The sequence below is a fragment of the Felis catus genome, chromosome A1 (assembly GCF_018350175.1).
Source record: "Felis catus isolate Fca126 chromosome A1, F.catus_Fca126_mat1.0, whole genome shotgun sequence".
Lineage (NCBI taxonomy): Eukaryota > Metazoa > Chordata > Mammalia > Carnivora > Felidae > Felis > Felis catus.
Window position 1 is genome coordinate 80632961 of NC_058368.1, and position 18223 is coordinate 80651183.

General features: G+C 49.4%; 1 protein-coding gene across 10 annotated transcripts in view; it reads left to right on the forward strand.

Annotated features, from left to right (window-relative positions):
• ARHGEF7 (Rho guanine nucleotide exchange factor 7) overlaps nucleotides 1–18223 on the forward strand; it is a 134076-nt gene that overhangs the window by 57643 nt on the left and 58210 nt on the right. For 4 of the 10 annotated variants that reach the window (XM_023253244.2, XM_023253258.2, XM_023253276.2 and 1 more), the window contains 3 exons: nucleotides 533–617; nucleotides 4157–4287; nucleotides 13127–13328. In XM_023253244.2, the coding sequence (XP_023109012.1) occupies nucleotides 533–617; nucleotides 4157–4287; nucleotides 13127–13328 (418 nt within the window). The remainder of the gene's footprint in view (nucleotides 1–532; nucleotides 618–4156; nucleotides 4288–13126; nucleotides 13329–18223) is intronic. The other 6 variants (XM_023253241.2, XM_023253248.2, XM_023253271.2 and 3 more) reach the window with 3 other exon arrangements.

An 18223-nucleotide genomic window follows, 5' to 3' on the forward strand; every position in this document is an offset into this window, starting at 1 on the left:
GGACTCTCCTGTGTGCTGGGTCTGTAGGTGGCCGAGGTTGGAGGAGGTATAGACTAGCCCATCCCGGTCAGGCCTCAGTGCGGTGCCTGGAGAGCAGAGGTGTCCCCGGAGCTACTGGTCTGTCCCTCTTCCGGAATCCACTTCTGTCTTCCCTTCCTCCTGCTGTCAGCATGTGTTTCTCTTGCTGTGCTTGGCTGTGGAGTGGACTTGGGGCTGGGACAGGATCTAGAAGCAAGCCCAGTAGCTCATGGGGCTCCACCCTGTGTTGCCGAGGGGGTTGGGCCAGGTGGGGAGTTGGCAGTGAGGACGCTGGTCTCCTGCCCCACATCAGAGTGTGCCTGCACCGGGAGCTCTGACTGGCCCCTGCCCTCTGCTGGAAGCTGAGGCCACCGGTCTGCTCCTTGCAGGCTGGGCTGACTCTTAAGGACTTGCTCAGCCAATCCTGCTGTGGTCCTCCCGTTGCTGTGAGAACTTCGTTTGTCCTGTACCCGACAGAGGAGACCCTACTAACTTGTTTAATTTTTCCTTTCAGACATTTGATGCAAATGATTTGTATCAGGGGCAGAATTTTAACAAGGTCCTCAGTTCCTTAGTGACTCTAAACAAAGTAACAGCAGGTAAGAACTTTTTATTGAACTTGAGGGGGTGGGAAGACCAAAGGGCAAAAACATGTGCGTTTCGGTTGGCAAGGCAGACATGAGCATTATAGAATTAAAAAGAAAACAAACCATCCTGTTACATTTTTGGCTTTAATTTTTGCTGTGATATTTTCTTCTTAGATCAGAGTCTTGCTGTTCGGGCCTCTGGTGGATAGCAGGTGTTTTCCTTTCTGTGGGCAGAAAGCTTGCTGCCTGCCACCTTAGCAGAGGAGAAAGGTGTTTTGTGTGGGTGGACTCCCAGGCTGTCTTGGAGCTAGAAGCACCTTTCTCTGGGTTTTTATTTCTTTTGATGAAAGCTTACATTTAGGGAGCAGGTGTAGTGCCAGTTTGAGAGGTGTGACCATGACAAGGAGGCAGCCAGCGAGGTAGCCCTAAAGTAACCCCCTGCCACGGCCAGGCTTTCTGCGGGCTGTGACGGTGCCCAGGGTATGGGTTCTGCTGTGTTGGGGAGCCCGGGCCCTCCTTCAGTGAAGGGGTGAGTGGAGCTGAGGATACCCTGTGCTGCTCTTCTGGGCTCCCAGGTACAGGGAGGACAGGAGAGCTTCTGTGCACATTTCTTGGAGGGAGGCACTGCCTGTCCCCGAGCACCGAGAAGCTCTGTCTTTGGAGAGCTGTGTGGATCTAAAAGAACTTAGTGGCGCTTCTGTCTTAAAGTCATTTTTATTTTTCCATTTCCCTCTACGCAGTTTTAGTTTCAGGTTTACGGGGGAATGTTGACCTTGGGGTCTTTTGATGAGAACCTCAAGTGGTTTTCTGAGGGGCTCTTGTCCCTGTTTTCCTGGCCCTTCAGAGGGAGTGTGGGGAGGAGCAGAAGCAAAGCATCTCAAGCTGTAGTCCCAGCTCTGCGGTGCTCTCTGCTCAGGGCTCAGGTAGCCCCCTCCTAGAACTTGCTTGCTGGGATGGCTGTCTGCACGGAGGTGGGGGGTGGGGGAGGGGGCGCGGGAGGCACTACCCAGAGCACCTGCCGCTGCCCCCCAGCTCCAGGCAGGGCTTTTGATGTGGCTGCGTTTTCCCAGCCTATCTGTGCGGTTTGAAGTTGAAAACCTCCTAGGGCTGTTGAGATGGATTATCTGGGGAATTCGCTCCATTGATAAGATAGGACCTTCTGTGATCAAGTGTGGGATTGTCGGTGAGGTTCTGACTCCAGGAGGAGGGAGAACGACCAGGATGGAGAAGGTGGGGGGGGGGGGGTACAAAGATAAATGTAGTTAGTATTATCCTCCCACGTGATGTTCTACAAACAGAACTTCGTGGCATTTTGTGAAGGTTATTAGGCAGTGAAGCTGCCTTCTCTAGTCCCACATTGTAAAAACGCTAGCTTGACGGCGAACAAGCCGATTAGAAAGATTATGTAGTGGTGGGGGTAATACAATGATGGAAACCTGTAGATCAGATCCCCGGAATTTAACGGAAGAAGAAACTGGTGCAGAGGGTACGGTTGTGTTTCTTCGCCATGTGGGGCCTGTGTGCCAGCTGCTTCTAATAACCATCTGTGCCTCAGAGTTTCACGGGAGCGTCTGAGGGCTGATGGAGGGCTCCATGGCAGGCGGGACAAGAATGGCAGATGTGACAAGTACACGTCGTTTTTTTACTGTGACCCTGCTGCTCCCAGGGCATCCTTCTCTGGTGGCTGGTAGGGGACAAGAGGGCCACTTTGGCTTTGCTTCTGCATGCTGGGTCTCGCTGCAGTTGAGGGACAGGTGCCAAGTTGGGGAGGACGAGAGGGGAGGCGATGGGGCCGGCTGTGATCCGTGCCCTTGGGCGTGTGCTCCTTGTAATAGAACGTGGCCTGGGTCCCATCGCTCCCGGGCACGTTACTGTCGCTTCCCCCTCCTCCTTGTGCAGCAGTGGTGCTCCTGTGCCCTGACAGCATTGGACATGGAGTGAGTAAGATGTCCTTTCTGGAAACCTGCTTGGAAGTTAGGGAATCAGTGGGGCTCTTCAGCATTGACATGGTCTCTCAGCTGGAAGGAATTTTCGCTCTTATATTGGGCTACTTGATTTTAAATTTTGTTCCTGAGGCCTGTGTGCTGGAAGTGACCCTGTCTTTTTAACTCCCTTTTAGATTCACTTTTAAATGAATGAGAAAAGTCTGTTACTATTTTCACTTCTGCCACTTGAAGACCCTTGTCTCCAGATGTATTGATAAATACTTGCCTTTTAACTGGACAGAAGAAAGACAGCTGACAGGAAGTGTAAGGGATGTCGTGGGACTCCTTCATGCACTAAATGTTCCCTTGAAAGGTGGAGTCAGGTGACAGCCGGGCGAGGGTGAGGAGGACAAGTGTGCAGCTGCTGGGGGTGGAATCTCCACGAAATGACCTTGAGGAGCTGGTTTTGTGCTTGAGATTCCCAAGGCCTGTGCCCACCCTTAGTAGAAAACACTGACAATTATGCACAGCCTGAAGCAGGACCTGAGAATTGTAGGGGCCTTTGGAGGTGCCCTGGTAGGGATTCAGGACTGGGCTGTCGAGGCTGTTGTAGGACTGGGTTTCCAGACACCAGTGTCCATGGAGCCAGGCGGAAGCCCAGGGAAGCGGCCGCTGTCTGTGCGCGCAGCCCTGCTCGGCTCTCGGAAAACTGGAGCCTGGAGCCGCAGCCCGTGTACCTCAACAGCAGCTGGAAATCAGGGCCTTCCTGTGATAACTTCAGACCTGCAGTTGACAGCGGAAAATTTTGTAAGACCCTGTGTAAGCCAACCCCAACAGATCCTTCAGAAAAATAGGAACTGGAGATCACGTTTAAGGATATTTTTATAGATGGCTCCCTACGTATGTAGTGCCTTTGAGAGAATGCTAGCTGTGTGGATCTTGGTCTGGCGATTTCCTTAGAAAACCTCTTCATGGCCTTGTTTTTTGGTCAACTGACTTCTAAGAAGCGGGTTGCTAACATTTACTTGTTGGTTGGCCTAAGTCTCTGCTCCTGAAGAGACTCGGGGAGAGTGCTAAGCCCCTTAGTACCTGTTTCCATCCATCCTTCCTGTTACTTGGAAGGAAGGCGTGACTGTCTGCATTTTGAGGACGTCCTGCTCAGACAGGTTTCTAGCTAAAAGCTGTCAGGGGACTTTTCTCTTGGTTTAAAGTCGGAGTTTTTGTTGCAAGAGGATTCTTGCTGCTTATGGCCCTTTTTGAGGCTTAATCCTGGAGGAGTGGGTGGGCGGGGGTGATGTGTTGGGGCTGAGTCCTGGCTGGTGCTCTGACTTACTTTGAGAGGCTTGTTTTTTCCATGGGAAGGGAAAGTATTAAAACCAGTTACAAAACCTTTAAGAAATGTGAAGATTGTACTGGAGAGGGACGGATGAGTAGTTCTCTCGAGTTACTTCCTGGAGCGCGCGCACCTTGTCTGGGTAGCAGACGGACTGCTCTGCATAAATGGCCCGCTTTGTTGCTTTGGCCGTGCGTCCCCCGGGGGCTGCCCCAGTTTAGAGTCTGGTGTGCTACGAGAGTGCGTGGTGTCCAGCGTCTCAGCTCGCTCTTCTCTGTGCACGACCTTTTCAGACATCGGCCTGGGAAGTGACTCCGTGTGTGCCCGGCCCTCATCTCATCGGATAAAGTCTTTTGACTCCCTGGGAGCCCAGCCTTCGCACAGTCGGACTTCAAAATTGTTCCAGGGCCAGTATCGAAGTTTGGTAAGTTGGAGAGAGCTGGTTTTTGGAATATGTTGGGGGAGAGGAGCCTGTGCAGGTGTATCCAGAAAGGTGCTCGTGCCTCTGAACAGGGTGCTGCACAGCCAGCGGGTGCTTTGGCTCTGTTCCCGCTGTTCTTCATTGGGGTGTGGTGTGTGCTCATCACCGGGTTCTCCAGATGTTTACACGTGACCGCTTTTGAGAGACTTGTGTATTTTGGGGGTTATATTTTAAGACTCCTAAATCTGTTAATCTGGAGAGATGTGTGTGCTTTAAAGTGTTTCCCTGGTCCCTTGTAAGATGGTATTTTTTTCTGCTTTGTGCACACGTACGGAAGTATGGGGATAAATATAAAAGTGCTTAGACGTGTGATGAAATGGCTAACAGGCAAAGAATCAAAAGGTGGTCTTTCTCCTTCCGGAAGTGTGGCTTAGCGTGCCTTCCTGGGTCAGGGTGTGACTTGTGAAGGAGGGGCTCCCTGGTCATGGGTGCTGGTGAAGTGGGTAAGGAAGGGGGTGCATGACTGTTCTGGGAAGTGAGGAAAAATCCACGTGGAAGTTGTTAGGATCCAGGCCATGAGCAGAGCACGTGGGGTGCAGCCGTGAAGCTGACCATGCGAGGCTGGAGAGAGATGTGGTATGGTGTGGAATGGGGGCTGTGTGCAGGGAGGCCGCCCCAGGTGTCGTTCTGGAAACGCTCCGAGCCCTCTTGTGAGCTAGCAGGTGATGGCACTTAACTTAGATTAGCTAGTTGTGGGACTTTGCTTTCACGTCCTGTTTTAATAAATTGTTTTCGAGACCAGTGGTCTTGCAGCATGAGCCGAAGGAGAGCCTGACTCGTGGGTGTTTGGGGATCACCGCTGTCCTACCTGCTTCGACACAGAGAGGAGTATTGTCAAGCTAACGGTTAGCTTAAATAAATCGGTTAGAGTTGCATTTTGTGGAGGGAATTTGAGTTTCATTCAAGGACGGTTAAAAAGGAAGCTGCAAAAGGGAAATGAGAGTTTTACATGTTCCTGAACTTTCTGAACACAAGCTAACTCCTTGCTGTTTACCTGCTTTTCCTTAGAGAAGCCTCGTTACTGTTTCTGATCTTATGTACGATGCACTTGGTGCCACTGCTGTGTCTGCCCTGTTCTAGGCGCTGTTCCCGGGCTCTTGCAGATGACATTCCCGTCCCCTGCTCCTGTCCCCGGCCCCCTGTCCCCCACAGTGACCCCATGAAGCAAGGGCTTAATACTAGGTGAATTTTGCAGAGCTCTGTTGGGAGTGTTTTTAATCCACATTGAGGAAAAAATACCAAACCACTTGGATGATATTTATATTTCTTAAAAATTTGTGAGAGAAAGTGAGAGCATATACATGCAGGGGAGGGGCAGAGAGAGAGGGAGAGAGAGAATCCTAAACGGGCTCCACGCTGTCAGCACAGAGCCCGACATGGGGCTCTATCCCACGAATTGTGAGATTGTGACCTGAGCTGAAATCAGTATGCAGTCAGATGCTTAACCCACTGTGTCCCTCAGGTGCCCCTGGAAAAGTTTTAAAATTAGCTTTTATAAAACTCGTAGGGGAAAATGTAAGAAATCTGCAAACTCTGGGTAGAGAAATATGTTGCCTCACCCGTTTACCAGGGCCAACTTGTAACTACTGGTTTTTGAGAAGTGAAGGCTAGATTGCAGATGGAGAATTTTAAGTAAAATGTGGGTAAGTGTAATGTTGAAGGGTGCATGTTACTAAGATCACAGTAAGCATAGGATTAATGTATAATGAGCTTGGGAAATTTTAAGTAATGGCAGAAATAAAAAGCCCTCTGCACCCGCTATGTTCGGAAGACCCTGCTGGCTGCTGCCCTGTTGCTGTGCGACAATGACTTCCTGTGCCCTTCAGTTTTTCTGCAGGTGTTACTGATAGTACTTTGAGGGAAATTTCTTGGATTAAAAATTACAATGAAGCAAGAATGGCAAAATTTTTTTTTAAAGTTTATTTTTGAGAGAGAGCACAAGCCAGGGAAGGGGCAGAGAGAGAGAGGGAGACACAGGATCCGAAGCAGGCTCCAGGGTCTGAGCTGTCAGCATAGAGCCCGACGCGGGGCTCGAACTCACAGACCACGAGATCGTGACCTGAGCCAAAGCTGGATGCTTAACCGACTGAGCCACCCACGTGCCCCAAGAATGGCACAAATGTTTATTTAAAGCTGTGTGATAGGCAGCAGAAAGAGAAATTGTTAATTTCATTTACAGTTGTACCAAAACAAATAAAAAAGGAATCAATTTAATGTAGGAAGTGAAAGACCTGTACTCCACTATAAAACAGTGCAAGAAACTGAAGATGACACAAACAAATGGAAACATGCTCATGGATTGGAGGAGTCCATACTGGTAAAATGTCCACACTACCCAAAGCAGTCTGCAGATTTGATGCAATCCCTGTGAAAATAAGAGAGTGCGTGTCACAGAACCAGAACAAATAATACTAAAATTTGTATGGGACCACACACACTTCAAATAACCAAGATAATCTTGAGAAAGAACAAACCTGGAGGTATCACAATCCCAGTTTTCAAGGTGCGCTACAAAGCCACAACAATCAAAAGTGTATGGTAAGGGCACAAGAATAGATGTAGATAGTGGAACAAAATGGAGAACCCAGAAGGAAACCCACAACTACGTGTCTGGCTCTGACAGAGGGAGCAAGGAAATACAATGGGGAAAGACCGTCTTTCCAGCAAATGGTGGCAGGAAAACTGGACGGCAACATGCAAAAGTGTGAAACTGGACCACTTGGTTTCTTTCAGCGTACACAAAAATAAACAAAAATGAATTAAAGACCTAAACGTGAGACTTGAAACCATAAACTCGTAGAAGAAAACAAAGGTAGTGATGTCTTTCACATCAGCTATAGAAACATTTTTCTAGGTATGTCTCCTAAGGCAAGTAAGACAAAAATTACTATTAGGGCTACACCAAAATAAAAAGCTTTGTCACAGCCAAGGAAGCCATTAACAAATGGGGAAGACAGCCTGCTGAGTGAGGGAAGATACTTGTAAACGACCTCTCCGAGAAGGGGTTATTATCCAAAATCTAGTAAGAACTTACACAAATCAACACCAAAAAACCCAATTAAAAAATGGGCAGAGGACTTGAATAGACCTTTTTCCAAAGACCTGCAGATGGCCAAGAGACCCATGAAAAGGTGCTCCTCACCGACCGTCACAGAAATGCAAAGCAGAACCAGAGAGAATACCTCACCTCTGTCAGAATAGCTGGGGTCAAGAAGACAAATGACAAGTGTTGGCGAGGACGTGGAGGAAAATGAGACCTCGGCACAGTTGTGGGAATGGAAACTGGTGCGGCCATTGTGGAAAACCGTATCAAGGTTTTCAAATGGAACGTAGAAATACTATATGATCCAGCAATTCTGTTGGATATCTGCCCAAAGAAAACCAACACTAATTTAAAAAGATAAATGCTACAATAAATTCAGAGGTTAATTCTTGGCATTATTTACAACAGCCAAGATACAGAAGCAACTCGTGTCCACAGACAGATTAATAAAGATGTGTGTGTGTGAGAGAAACGTGTGTGTATACACACATACACACGCAGTCTACTCGGCCATCAAGAATAAAATCCTGTCATTGGCAGTAATGTGGATGGTGGAATGTGGAATACGACGTTATTCCGCTTGTATGTGGAATCTGAGAAAAGAAAATGAATAAACGAAAAGTGAAAACAGACCCATAGAGAATAAACTGATGGTGGCCAGAGGGGTAGGGGCAATATAATATGGGGAGAGGGAGAAAAGTAGGTGATAGGTGAACCTCCACCTACCCATTGTCTTCTACTTCGTGTTTGAAATTCTCCATAATAAAAAATTAAGCTAAAACAGTAGGTGGTTGCTTGGATGTAAATTTTGTGGTCTTTGTTAAAGCAAACCATAGCCTAAAATCGTGTGAGGCCCCGCCGTTCCCAGGGGGAGGACGGGTGTTCTCAGGGTGCACTCTGAAAGCCCCTGGTCACACGTGTTCACTCGCACCTCTGTTAAGCACGCGTTGCCTGACCACCACCTCAGTGCTTGCTGTCAGCACGATCGCTTCTGTGTCACTGAACCCCTCGACTCCAGGATGGGTTTCTTGCTTGTGATGGAGGCCAGTTTGAGCAGTTCTGGTGTTCTGTCTGCACTGACATGGAAGTTCTAACTTCCTTTCTTCCCTGTTACTTCCTCACTGTTCATTTCTGGGGGTGATCCCCTTACCCCCGCCCACACCCTCTGCTAAACTGAGCTCTTCCTGTGCCCCTGTGCTCATACTGTGCCCTCCCCCAGACCTAGTGCGGCTCCTTGGAGGGGAGGGGGGCTCAGGCTGTTGACTTGGGGCTTGTTTTTCCTCTGGTCTGGGGCTGACTTCACCCTTCACTGGTGAATAAACTGTACTGACTGCTTTTGGGACTCCTCCTCTCCCTCTGTGGCCAAAGTATTCATCCATTGACTCCTGAGAAGTATGACCTTGGGTTCCCAAGTTTCCCTCCCTGATTGTGGGGAGTGGTGAGGTCAGGTGCTTGCTGCCACCACCCTTCATTTGTGGGAGTCCTGCCTTGAGCCCCTCAAGCACTGCCTTTGCCTGTGGTCCCCACTGCCACCTGGGACTGGGCCAGCCCTGGTCCCTGCGCTCCCAGGACTGTTTCTCAGACCTGCATCTCCGTGTGTCCACGCATTCCACGCTGTTCACGTCTCTACTACCTCTGCCACTTCATTACCGCATTTCAGCAATTCTGAGACTTTTTTTTGAAACCTTCTCACAGGTTCAAAAGTAGCATGTGTCCTAAAGTTGATGGTATGTCATAATTGACAGCATTTGGAGTATATAAAAGGTATTGTCTAATTTCTGGCATGTTCTAGTTGATGAAATACATTATGAGCAAGCAAGTGTAGAGAAGTTACAGTATTTACCTAAGCTTGCAAGACAGGGAAGTACTGGCTATTGGAAGAGAAGTTGGGTGTTTCCTTGACCAGCTTTTCTTCTGTGAATGAGATTACCCCTTCCAGGGAACGGGGAGGACGGGGCTTGTGTGAAGGTAGCATTCCAGGACATCGTGGTTTTGGGTTGTTAGGGTGACTTCAGAACGTGGGATAAAACACTTGATGCATTTCTGGGTGTGCATGATATTGACAGGTGGGCCTTTGTAGGCCTCGGAGGGCAGCTCTGAGGGGCAAGTGTGGTGGGTACAGGTTACTGCTCCCAGACGAGGTACAGTAAGTGGGCCCCACAGTGTCCTCCCATCACTGACTTAGTGACCTGAAACCTACATCTAGAAAACAGCTAGATGAATTTCTACAAGTCAGACATTCCTGTGTAAGATCGAGAAGCAGAACCTGACCGGTGTCACCTTTGTTGTGTCTGCTTTTCCCAAAAGGCACCTGCTGTCCTGATTTCTGACGGTAAAGATGAACTTCGCCTGTTTTGTGTTGGACATAAACGGAATTGCACAGCGTGCACTCGTTCTGTGACTGGCTGCTCTTGGCTCAGCCCGTTGTGTTGTGGACTATCGTGGGGTGTCAGGTTGAACCCAGGTAGCTGATGAGTTTCAGTTGCAGGAGACCCTTTAAATAGGGGAAGGAGAGAAATCCCAAAGAGGAGAGCCGTTAAATACCTGCTCTCCAGTTTGCCAACATCAGCGGCAGTGACTTGAATGCTACTGTTGAGTGTTGGGATCTGAGACTGGACGATGGTGTGGAGCCGTTGCGACATCCTGTCTGGGGCACCCTCTCGCACCCCATCTCTGGCATCTTGTGGTCGTAACACTCCTTAGAACAACATCTTAAGCTTACATCTTTGATATAGTAGGTGCTGAATCCTTGGACACTTGTGGCATCAGAAGTTTAGGTAGATCTAAACTTCTAGAGATCTAGGCTGGCTGCCTGTCCTCTGTGTCTTTCTTCCTACCTGTCCTGGGACACCCCTGTCCTTGTGGAGTGGCTATTTCTGTGCGGAAGACGCGGCAGTGGTGTTCGCCTGACCTGTGCCTGAGTGCAGAGAATTGGTGACGTGGGGGGAGAGTGTAGTCGCCCTAATTTGTAACGTTCAGGTTGGTGTTGTGCCTGGAGAGGGCCTGTGCACTGGTGGCTGGGCTGGCTAGAGGGTCGCTCCTGGGGGGTACTTCGACCTCCTTGGGGCCCGCTCTGCCCCTGCTCTTGGTTATGTGTTAACGGATCCCTGGGATTGGCTCTGTGCGGGTTGTACACAAAGCCAGCTTGCCCAGGGTGGGTCACAGGAAGGAGAGGGGGTGAAGATCGTGGTGGACAGCTGATGCAGGGTGACCATGGTTTGCAGAGATGAGCCGATGCCGTGTGGCAGCCTGATCTGGTTTCCTTAACCAGGGCTGTGACCTGTGCCATCGCTGGGGAGTGGGGGGGCAGGGGGCAGGGAGCCTCCGCGGGGCTGGTGACCTTTAAGCTGTCCCTCGCCATTCAAGTGCGCCAGGCAAGCAGCATGTCGGCCAGAGCTTTCATTCAGTTTGCCCAGTGCTGAAGGGAGTTTTTTTTCATGTTAATACTTAGGGTATTCTAAGCATTAAACATTCAGTATGTATGAAGTGCTAAATTGGTTAGATAAGACACTTAACGCATGTACTTAAATTAACTTTTTGTAAGTTAATGTAAAATACACATTTAAATAAAGAATAAACATTCTAAGAACTGTCTGCTCCTCTGGAAGCTCTGTCACCACTGCACTTTGTCTGTCTTCTGGTTTGGTGACGTGCACAGCTGGTTAGACTTGGGTCCTTCCAGACTTGGTGCAGGAGGTCCCACTTGCTCATCGGGCCCCCGGGGGTTTGCCTGTATTGTCTCCGTGAACGCCTCTGTGAAGCTGGATTTAAGCCTGCAGTGTGGTCAGTGTGGATTTCCTGTCATGGAGCGGGGTCGGGGTCTCGCTCTGCATCCTGGCCCGTACCTTCCTCCTGGCCAAGTGCTCCCATGGCTTCTGTTGGGTCCGGTCAGTGTCCCCTCACCATGTCCCAGACCCACAGGATGGCCAGGGTGTGTGTGATCACTGTGCTTCCTTTCCTGAAAGCGTGGTGTTTTCTGGAGTAAATAATCATTGCCTGTTGGAGTTTTCTGTGCGCCCTTTGCAGACTGCAGCCCTCATCTTTTGCTGGTTTCTAAGAATCTCTTGTACATTCAGACCCATTAGGATTTCTCACTTCTTCCCAGGGAACTGCCTTGACGTCTTGTGGCCACTTGAGTCTCCTGGTTGTAGCCAGGCTCCTGCCAGATGCTGCCTGAGCCGTCCTCCTGTGTCACCCCACCCTCCCTTTGACCCAAGCCCATCTCCCCCTCTTCTGCTTTTTCTTGACTGACCCCCCTGTTGAGGAGGAGTTCATCTTACAGGAGCTTCTCAGAGAGAGGGCGCATAGGCTGGGGAGTGCTGGAGAGCTCGCGTAACTACAGCCGTATTTTTATTCCAATGCGAAAATTCTCTTCGTTTTCCGAAGTGTCTTTACCATGTGACTTGAGCCGGGTTTCTCTAGGCTCCTTCCCTGTGGGGTCCATGCGGCTTCCTGGCTCTGTGGCTTTGTCTTCAGGTTGGGGACGTTTTCAGCCGCATTCCTCATACTGCCTTTCAGCACTGCTTTCTCCTCCACGACACCGGTGACTCCAGTCTCAAGCCCGTCATTTTCCACATGTTCCTGGGGCTCTTTTTTCACTGTCATTTTGAGTAAATTTTGTAAGTTCTTTTTCCTTTTTGAGTCTAGTTCTTTGAGATGCTGGCGGGTAGATGGGGCCACATGCTGCCACCTGGTAAGAGTGGAGCAGGGACTCCCGGCCTGATCTTTGCTGACGTCACCAGTGCAAGCGGGTGCTCGGTGGGGCATGGGACATGTCTCTTCCCCATCCCCGTGGACGCCCAGGCGCAGACTGAGGGCACACCCCCTGTCGGTGGGTGGACCTGTCCTCTGCCCCTCTTCTTTCACCGGGAGATCAGGCTTTTCTTGGGGATGTGTTTAGTTTGCTTCTGTTGGTGGTTCCCGGTTACAAGCCTCTCCAGCACCTAGTCTGGGATAGATGGAAATAGAAACTCTAGCCTGGCTGCCTCCTCTTCCCACCTTTCAGAGTGGGCACACAAGCTTAATCTCTGAGGAAAAATGCAAACTGAAAGGTACCATTTCTTCCCAGCAGTTTGGCAAAAATAAAAATGCTTGGCGATGTTCAGTGCTGGTGAGCGTGTAAAGAAATAGCCCTGAATTACTGTTGGTGGGAATGTAGTTTAGTGTGAGGAGAAACTTTCTGGAGGGCAGTTAGGAATAGGTACTAAAATTTAAAATATGTCGCATGTTTTCTGACCTGAATTTAAGGTATACGTTTATTTACGGGTGTGTTCAAAGATGTGCATGTAGTTTTAATGCAGCCTTGTCTTGCAGTAGAAAAATACTAGAAATAACCTTAAATCTAGTAATGGAGAATTACTGGCACAGCCATACAGCTAAGTTACACAGTTGAGACTAAAATAATTCTAGAAATCACCTCAGTGTGTTAACTTTTTGTACACTGTATTGAAGGATGTACTGTATAATTTGATGTAAGTGTACATGAAAGTATGTCATGTTTATGTAAGTGTAACTGTGGCCAGAAAAAGACCTTTAAAACCACTGAGAGGGTTTCCTCTGGGACTGGAACGAGGTGGTGGTGGTCAGGGCACTGCAGGGAGGTCGGAAACCTGCTTGTCTACCTTAAAAAGTGCTCTGCTGTTGGAACGGGGCAGCTGCACTCTGATTATACTAGTAAAACATCTCACTTTGTAATGAGGCAGACCACATGAAATTTTTCTCTCCCTCTTCCCTTTTTAGGACATGACCGATAATAGCAACAGCCAACTGGTGGTGAGAGCGAAGTTTAACTTCCAGCAGACCAATGAAGATGAGCTCTCCTTTACGAAAGGCGACATCATCCACGTCACGCGGGTCGAGGAGGGCGGCTGGTGGGAGGGCACGCACAATGGCAGGACCGGCTGGTTTCCCAGCAACTACGTGCGGGAGGTCAAGCCCAGTGGTAAGTGGCGTGCGGGCAGAGGGATGCCGCTTGTCCTCCAGGACAGGTGATTGCACTCACGCACTCACGCGAGGGCTTCTCCCTCCCTGGCTAAGCTTGTATAGATGGCCCTGGGCTGAGGGTTCTCCTTCTTCTCTAGTTGTTCTTCAAGGAGAGTGATTTTTACTTTACCCCTGCCTTGGGGTGCCAGCATGAAGGATCTGTAGTTAAAAGTAGCATTTCAGTCGGTTATGGTAACAGTTTAAAATTAGGACTTGGGAGTTTGCTCTATCATACAGGCTATTAATAAAAAGAAATTATTTTAATGTTTGTTTTTGAGAGAGAGCAAGTGAGCTGGGGAGAGCAGAGACAGAGGGAGACACAGAATCGGAAGCAGGCTCCAGGCTCCAAGCTGTCAGCACAGAGCCCGATGTGGGGCTTGACTTCACAAACCGTGAGATCATGACCTGGGCCAAAGTTGGATGCTTAACCAAGTGAGCCACCCAGGTGCCTCAGGCTAATTTGTATCACTCTGGGTGCTTTTGCTGATGATGTATTATTTATCTTTTTCTGTATTTGTGATAGTTATTTTATGTTATTTTTTATTTTGAGGGAGTGAAAGAGCCGGAGAGGGGCAAAGAGGGAGAGAGAAAGAATCTCAAGCAGGTTCCTCACTGTCAGCGCAGAGCCTGATGGCAGGGCTCAAACTCATGAACCATGAGATCATGACCTGAGCCAAAATCAAGAGTCGGATGCCACCCAGGCTCCCCATGTACCACACTCTTACGATAAAGTTAAGGCATTGCTAAGAAAATGAGAGAGCCGGGGCACCTGGGTGGCTCAGTCGGTTAAGCATCCGACTTCAGCTCAGTTCATGATCTCACAGTCTGAGTTCGAGCCCCGCATCAGGCTCTGTGCTGACAGCTCAGAGCCTGGAGCCTGCTTCGGATCCTGTGTCTCCCTCTCTGTCTCTGCCCCTCCCCTGCTCATGCTCTGTCTCTCTCTGTCTCAAAAAAAAAAAAAGAAAAAAAGAAAATGAGAGAGCCAGCACATTTACAGTACTGCAGTGTATTGATGAATATCCATGTAAAAGTGGACTCGTGCAGCTCAAACTCTGTTGTTGGAGGGTCAGCCGTATATAAAATCCTTCTGTTTTGTGGAGCTTGGCATTGAGCGCCGCTCTCCCAGCCTTTCTGTCACCAGATGTGTGAGTTTTCTGTACCGAGCAATCCGGTGACCTCATGTAGAGCTTCTGAAACCTTCGTAACTTCCTAAGGGATCAGAGTGCTGGGAGCATCTTCTGTTCTGTTCCAGTACTTGCTCTCTGGTCACGGTTCCTGATACAGCGCTCCCAGGAACTTTGTCATTTCCTGTGGCCCAGACCAGGCGCAGACCCCTGGCCGTACCTGTTTTCTGTTTCAAAACCACAGTTTGCTCATCCATTCATCTGTTGCTGGACATTTTGGTTGTTTTTCACCTTCTGCTGTTGGGAATAAGGTTTCTGTGGTCCTGGGTGAGATCTGAGTCCTGTCCATTCTCTTGGGCTTATACCTCGGGGTGGAATTGCTGGCTCACAGGGCGATGGTGGTCAGTGTGCGGGGCACTGCCGTGCCGCCTGTGTGGCAGCTGCCCTGTCGTGCTTTCCACCAGCAGTATGCCAGGGTTCCGGTGTGTCCACGTCCTTGGCACTACTTTTTTTTCCCCCATGATAACTGTTGGGTGTGAAATGGTACCTCGCTGTTTGTATTTTTCTCATACGGTAAAGTTGACAGTAAGTGCCTGGGCTGCTTGTGTTCTGGCTGCTTGTGTTCTGGTTACTGTCTGAAGTGCTTCTACAGTGGCCTCATTCAGTCCTCACACAGCCCCAGGAGACATCGGGATATTCGGGGCACAGGTATGAATCCTCCTCCTCCTTTTTTTTTTTTTATTTTTTTTTATTTTTTCAACGTTTTTTTATTTATTTTTGGGACAGAGAGAGACAGAGCATGAACGGGGGAGGGGCCGAGAGAGAGGGAGACACAGAATCGGAAACAGGCTCCAGGCTCTGAGCCATCAGCCCAGAGCCCGACGCGGGGCTCGAACTCACAGACCGCGAGATCGTGAGCTGGCTGAAGTCGGACGCTTAACTGACTGCGCCACCCAGGCGCCCCATGAATCCTCCTTCTAATGCCAGCTGTCCTCACCGTACCGGTGTCCGGCTGATGGGGACGGAAGTGTGGCCTCAACCTTGGACTCATCTGCTGGGAAATGGAGCTTAGCGTATGGCTCATGGGACTTGCCAGTAGTCACTGGTTGGCCCCGGCACTGGCCTGTGAGCATGAGGCTGGGACAGGTCGAGTCCGGGCTAAGAGCCTGGCCAGTCCTATGGTCCCCTGGTGTCCTGGGCTGAGAGTGCTGCCCTGGCCCTCTCTGGGAGGACGAGGGGCGAGGGGGCTCCGAGCACTGGTGCCGGGGACCTGCCATTTGGCGTAGAGCCTGATTGGGCCCACATCTGCTGACTCCAGGTCCCGGGTTCTGCTACGAATGACACATTCAAATGGGAAGTTCGGTCTTTGAGTTGTAGTAGTAAGAGTGCACATTTCTCCTCAGGGAGTTTTCAAAGTTTTACCTTTTGAAAATTACACTGAAAGGATACTTTGTGGGTCTCAGGGTCTTCTTCAGGTGACCTTGGGGAGTCACTTCTAAAAGGATCTGAGCAGGCTCAGGACTGCTCTTGGCGGTAGGTGGTTCCATGGTGTGCTGCCCCCCTTGGAGAGTCTGGCAGTGTGGCATGAATGTCTTGCTGTGGGGCCCTGCTTTCGGAGTGGAGTGTGCAGCCAGAGAGGTGCTGGGTGTAGACAGATGCAGCTCTAAGAAGAACCGGCCATTCCAGGTGGTGGAATTTGCTTAACAACAACAGCAGCAGTATGTGTAAGGGGCACCCGGCCAGCTCTGTCAGCAGAGTGTGCGACTCTTGATCTTGGGGTTGTGAGTTTGAGTCCCATGTTGGGTGTATAGATTATTAGAAATCCTTAAAAAAAAAAAAAAATTCCATGTCTGTCAGTGTGGACTTGTGTCAGGGCAACTGTATCACTGTCTGCCAAGTTTTGTGTCTTACCCCATGTTTCTGTCTGCACGGGCATGAGAGAGATCCCTTTAAACACGCTTGTAACTGCATTGGGTCCCATGGGATCCATAGTTTTTGTACTGAATGGAGACCAAGAAACTGGGAATTTTCACATCTTCCAGTTTACCTGTAAAGTGCAAATGATAACAGACTTGCTCAGATTGGTGGTCTGTCATGCCACTTTCCTCTTTAGCTGACAGTGGGGCCAAGGGGATAACCTTTTGGAAATAACTTCCCTTCCTGTGTTCACAGATTATCTGTGCATATTCTAAGGAAACCTGTTCCTGTCTGATTTTTGATGTGGGCATTTGAGACAGAAAGGTGTGAGATCATATTTTTACAGTATCATCTTACAGCAGTGAAGAATGGAAGTCCAGGGTCACAGTAACATGTTAGTATTGTAACTTCTCAGTAATTTCTGTGACTCCGATGTTGGAATAGGATTCCCTTCTAGAAGGGTGTATTTAAGATAAGCATTGTCATTTACAGTGTAATTCTTCATTTTCTGTAAACAGAGTGTGCCTGATCCTAACTGGTGATCCTGTCAGGATCATTTACTTGTGAAACAAACACTGACTTCCTCTAAATTGTGAGTTTCTCTTTGTTCAAGTTTTTGATTTAAGAATGTATTTGTTGAATAAACAAAACCACCATCCCTGAGTTGACCCCTTTTGGGCTGCTTTTTTCCAGATAAGTTCTCAAGAATGTCCACTTGATCTCACACTTCTTGCAGGTGTCGGTAGCCATGATCATTTGCTCTCTGGCAGCTACAGATGGCAGTGTGGCTGTCAGGCTTCGCTGTTGTGTGTGTGTGCCTTGACCTGTGTGTGCTTTCTTGTTTCGGATAGTCCTCTTTGCAGGCTGGTGTCCTCCAAGAATACGCTTAAGGGATTTCCACTGCTTGCCGCATGTGCCCTGTCCTCCCTGAATCTCTGCTACCTCACAGCAGACACCCTCGTTGCTCCGCATTTACTTGCCATGCACATTGTTCTGATGTGCAAAACCATGGATTTCTGGGGCACCTGGGTGGGTGGTCAGTTGGTTAGCATCTGACTCTTCAGCTCAGGTCGTGATCCTAAGGGTCATAGGTTCAAGCCCCATGTCAGGCTGTGCACTGACCATGTGGAGCTTGCTTGAGGTTATGTCTCCCTTTCTCTGTGCCCCTCCCCTGCTCGAGCATGTGCTCTCAAAATCAAACTTTAAACCCACGGATTTCTGTGTTGTATACACACGTGCATGTTTCAGGCCACACTCTGGAGAATTTCTTCAATTGAAGGGAGACCTCAGGAAAGAGGTGATGAGGCCAGTGGTTGGGGGTGGGGTGGGGAGAGGGCCGCTGGTCGCTGCTACTGTTAAGTCATCATGGATGCTCTGTGGGTGGTAGGCCTCTCACCAGACTGTGCATTTAGAACCCATGTTCCGCTGGGGTGGAGGGGGCCATGTTTACATCTGGCATCAAAAAGCGACCTGGGTTTTAGGTGCGATGATCGATCGGCTATGGAAGAAGTTTTACGAATATAACCCGTGTAGGGAAAGGGACAGAGGTAGCAACTGATTTCCGTATTGCTGGAAAAGTGTGTGCGCATGCACGTGTGATGGGAGGTTTCTGAAAGCACCCAGGATAAGGCTGCATTAGAGGGTAGCCCTATCTGTACGGTTTCTTCCAGATGCACACTTGATAATAGGCGGAAAGAGCCTCAAATGTAAGATTGCACCTCAGGCCTGTAGGGGCGGCGGAGGGGGGGACCCAGAAAGACAGGTGGAGGGCTCTGGGGTGAGATGCTTTGGGATTCTTCTGGGACGTGGGGGT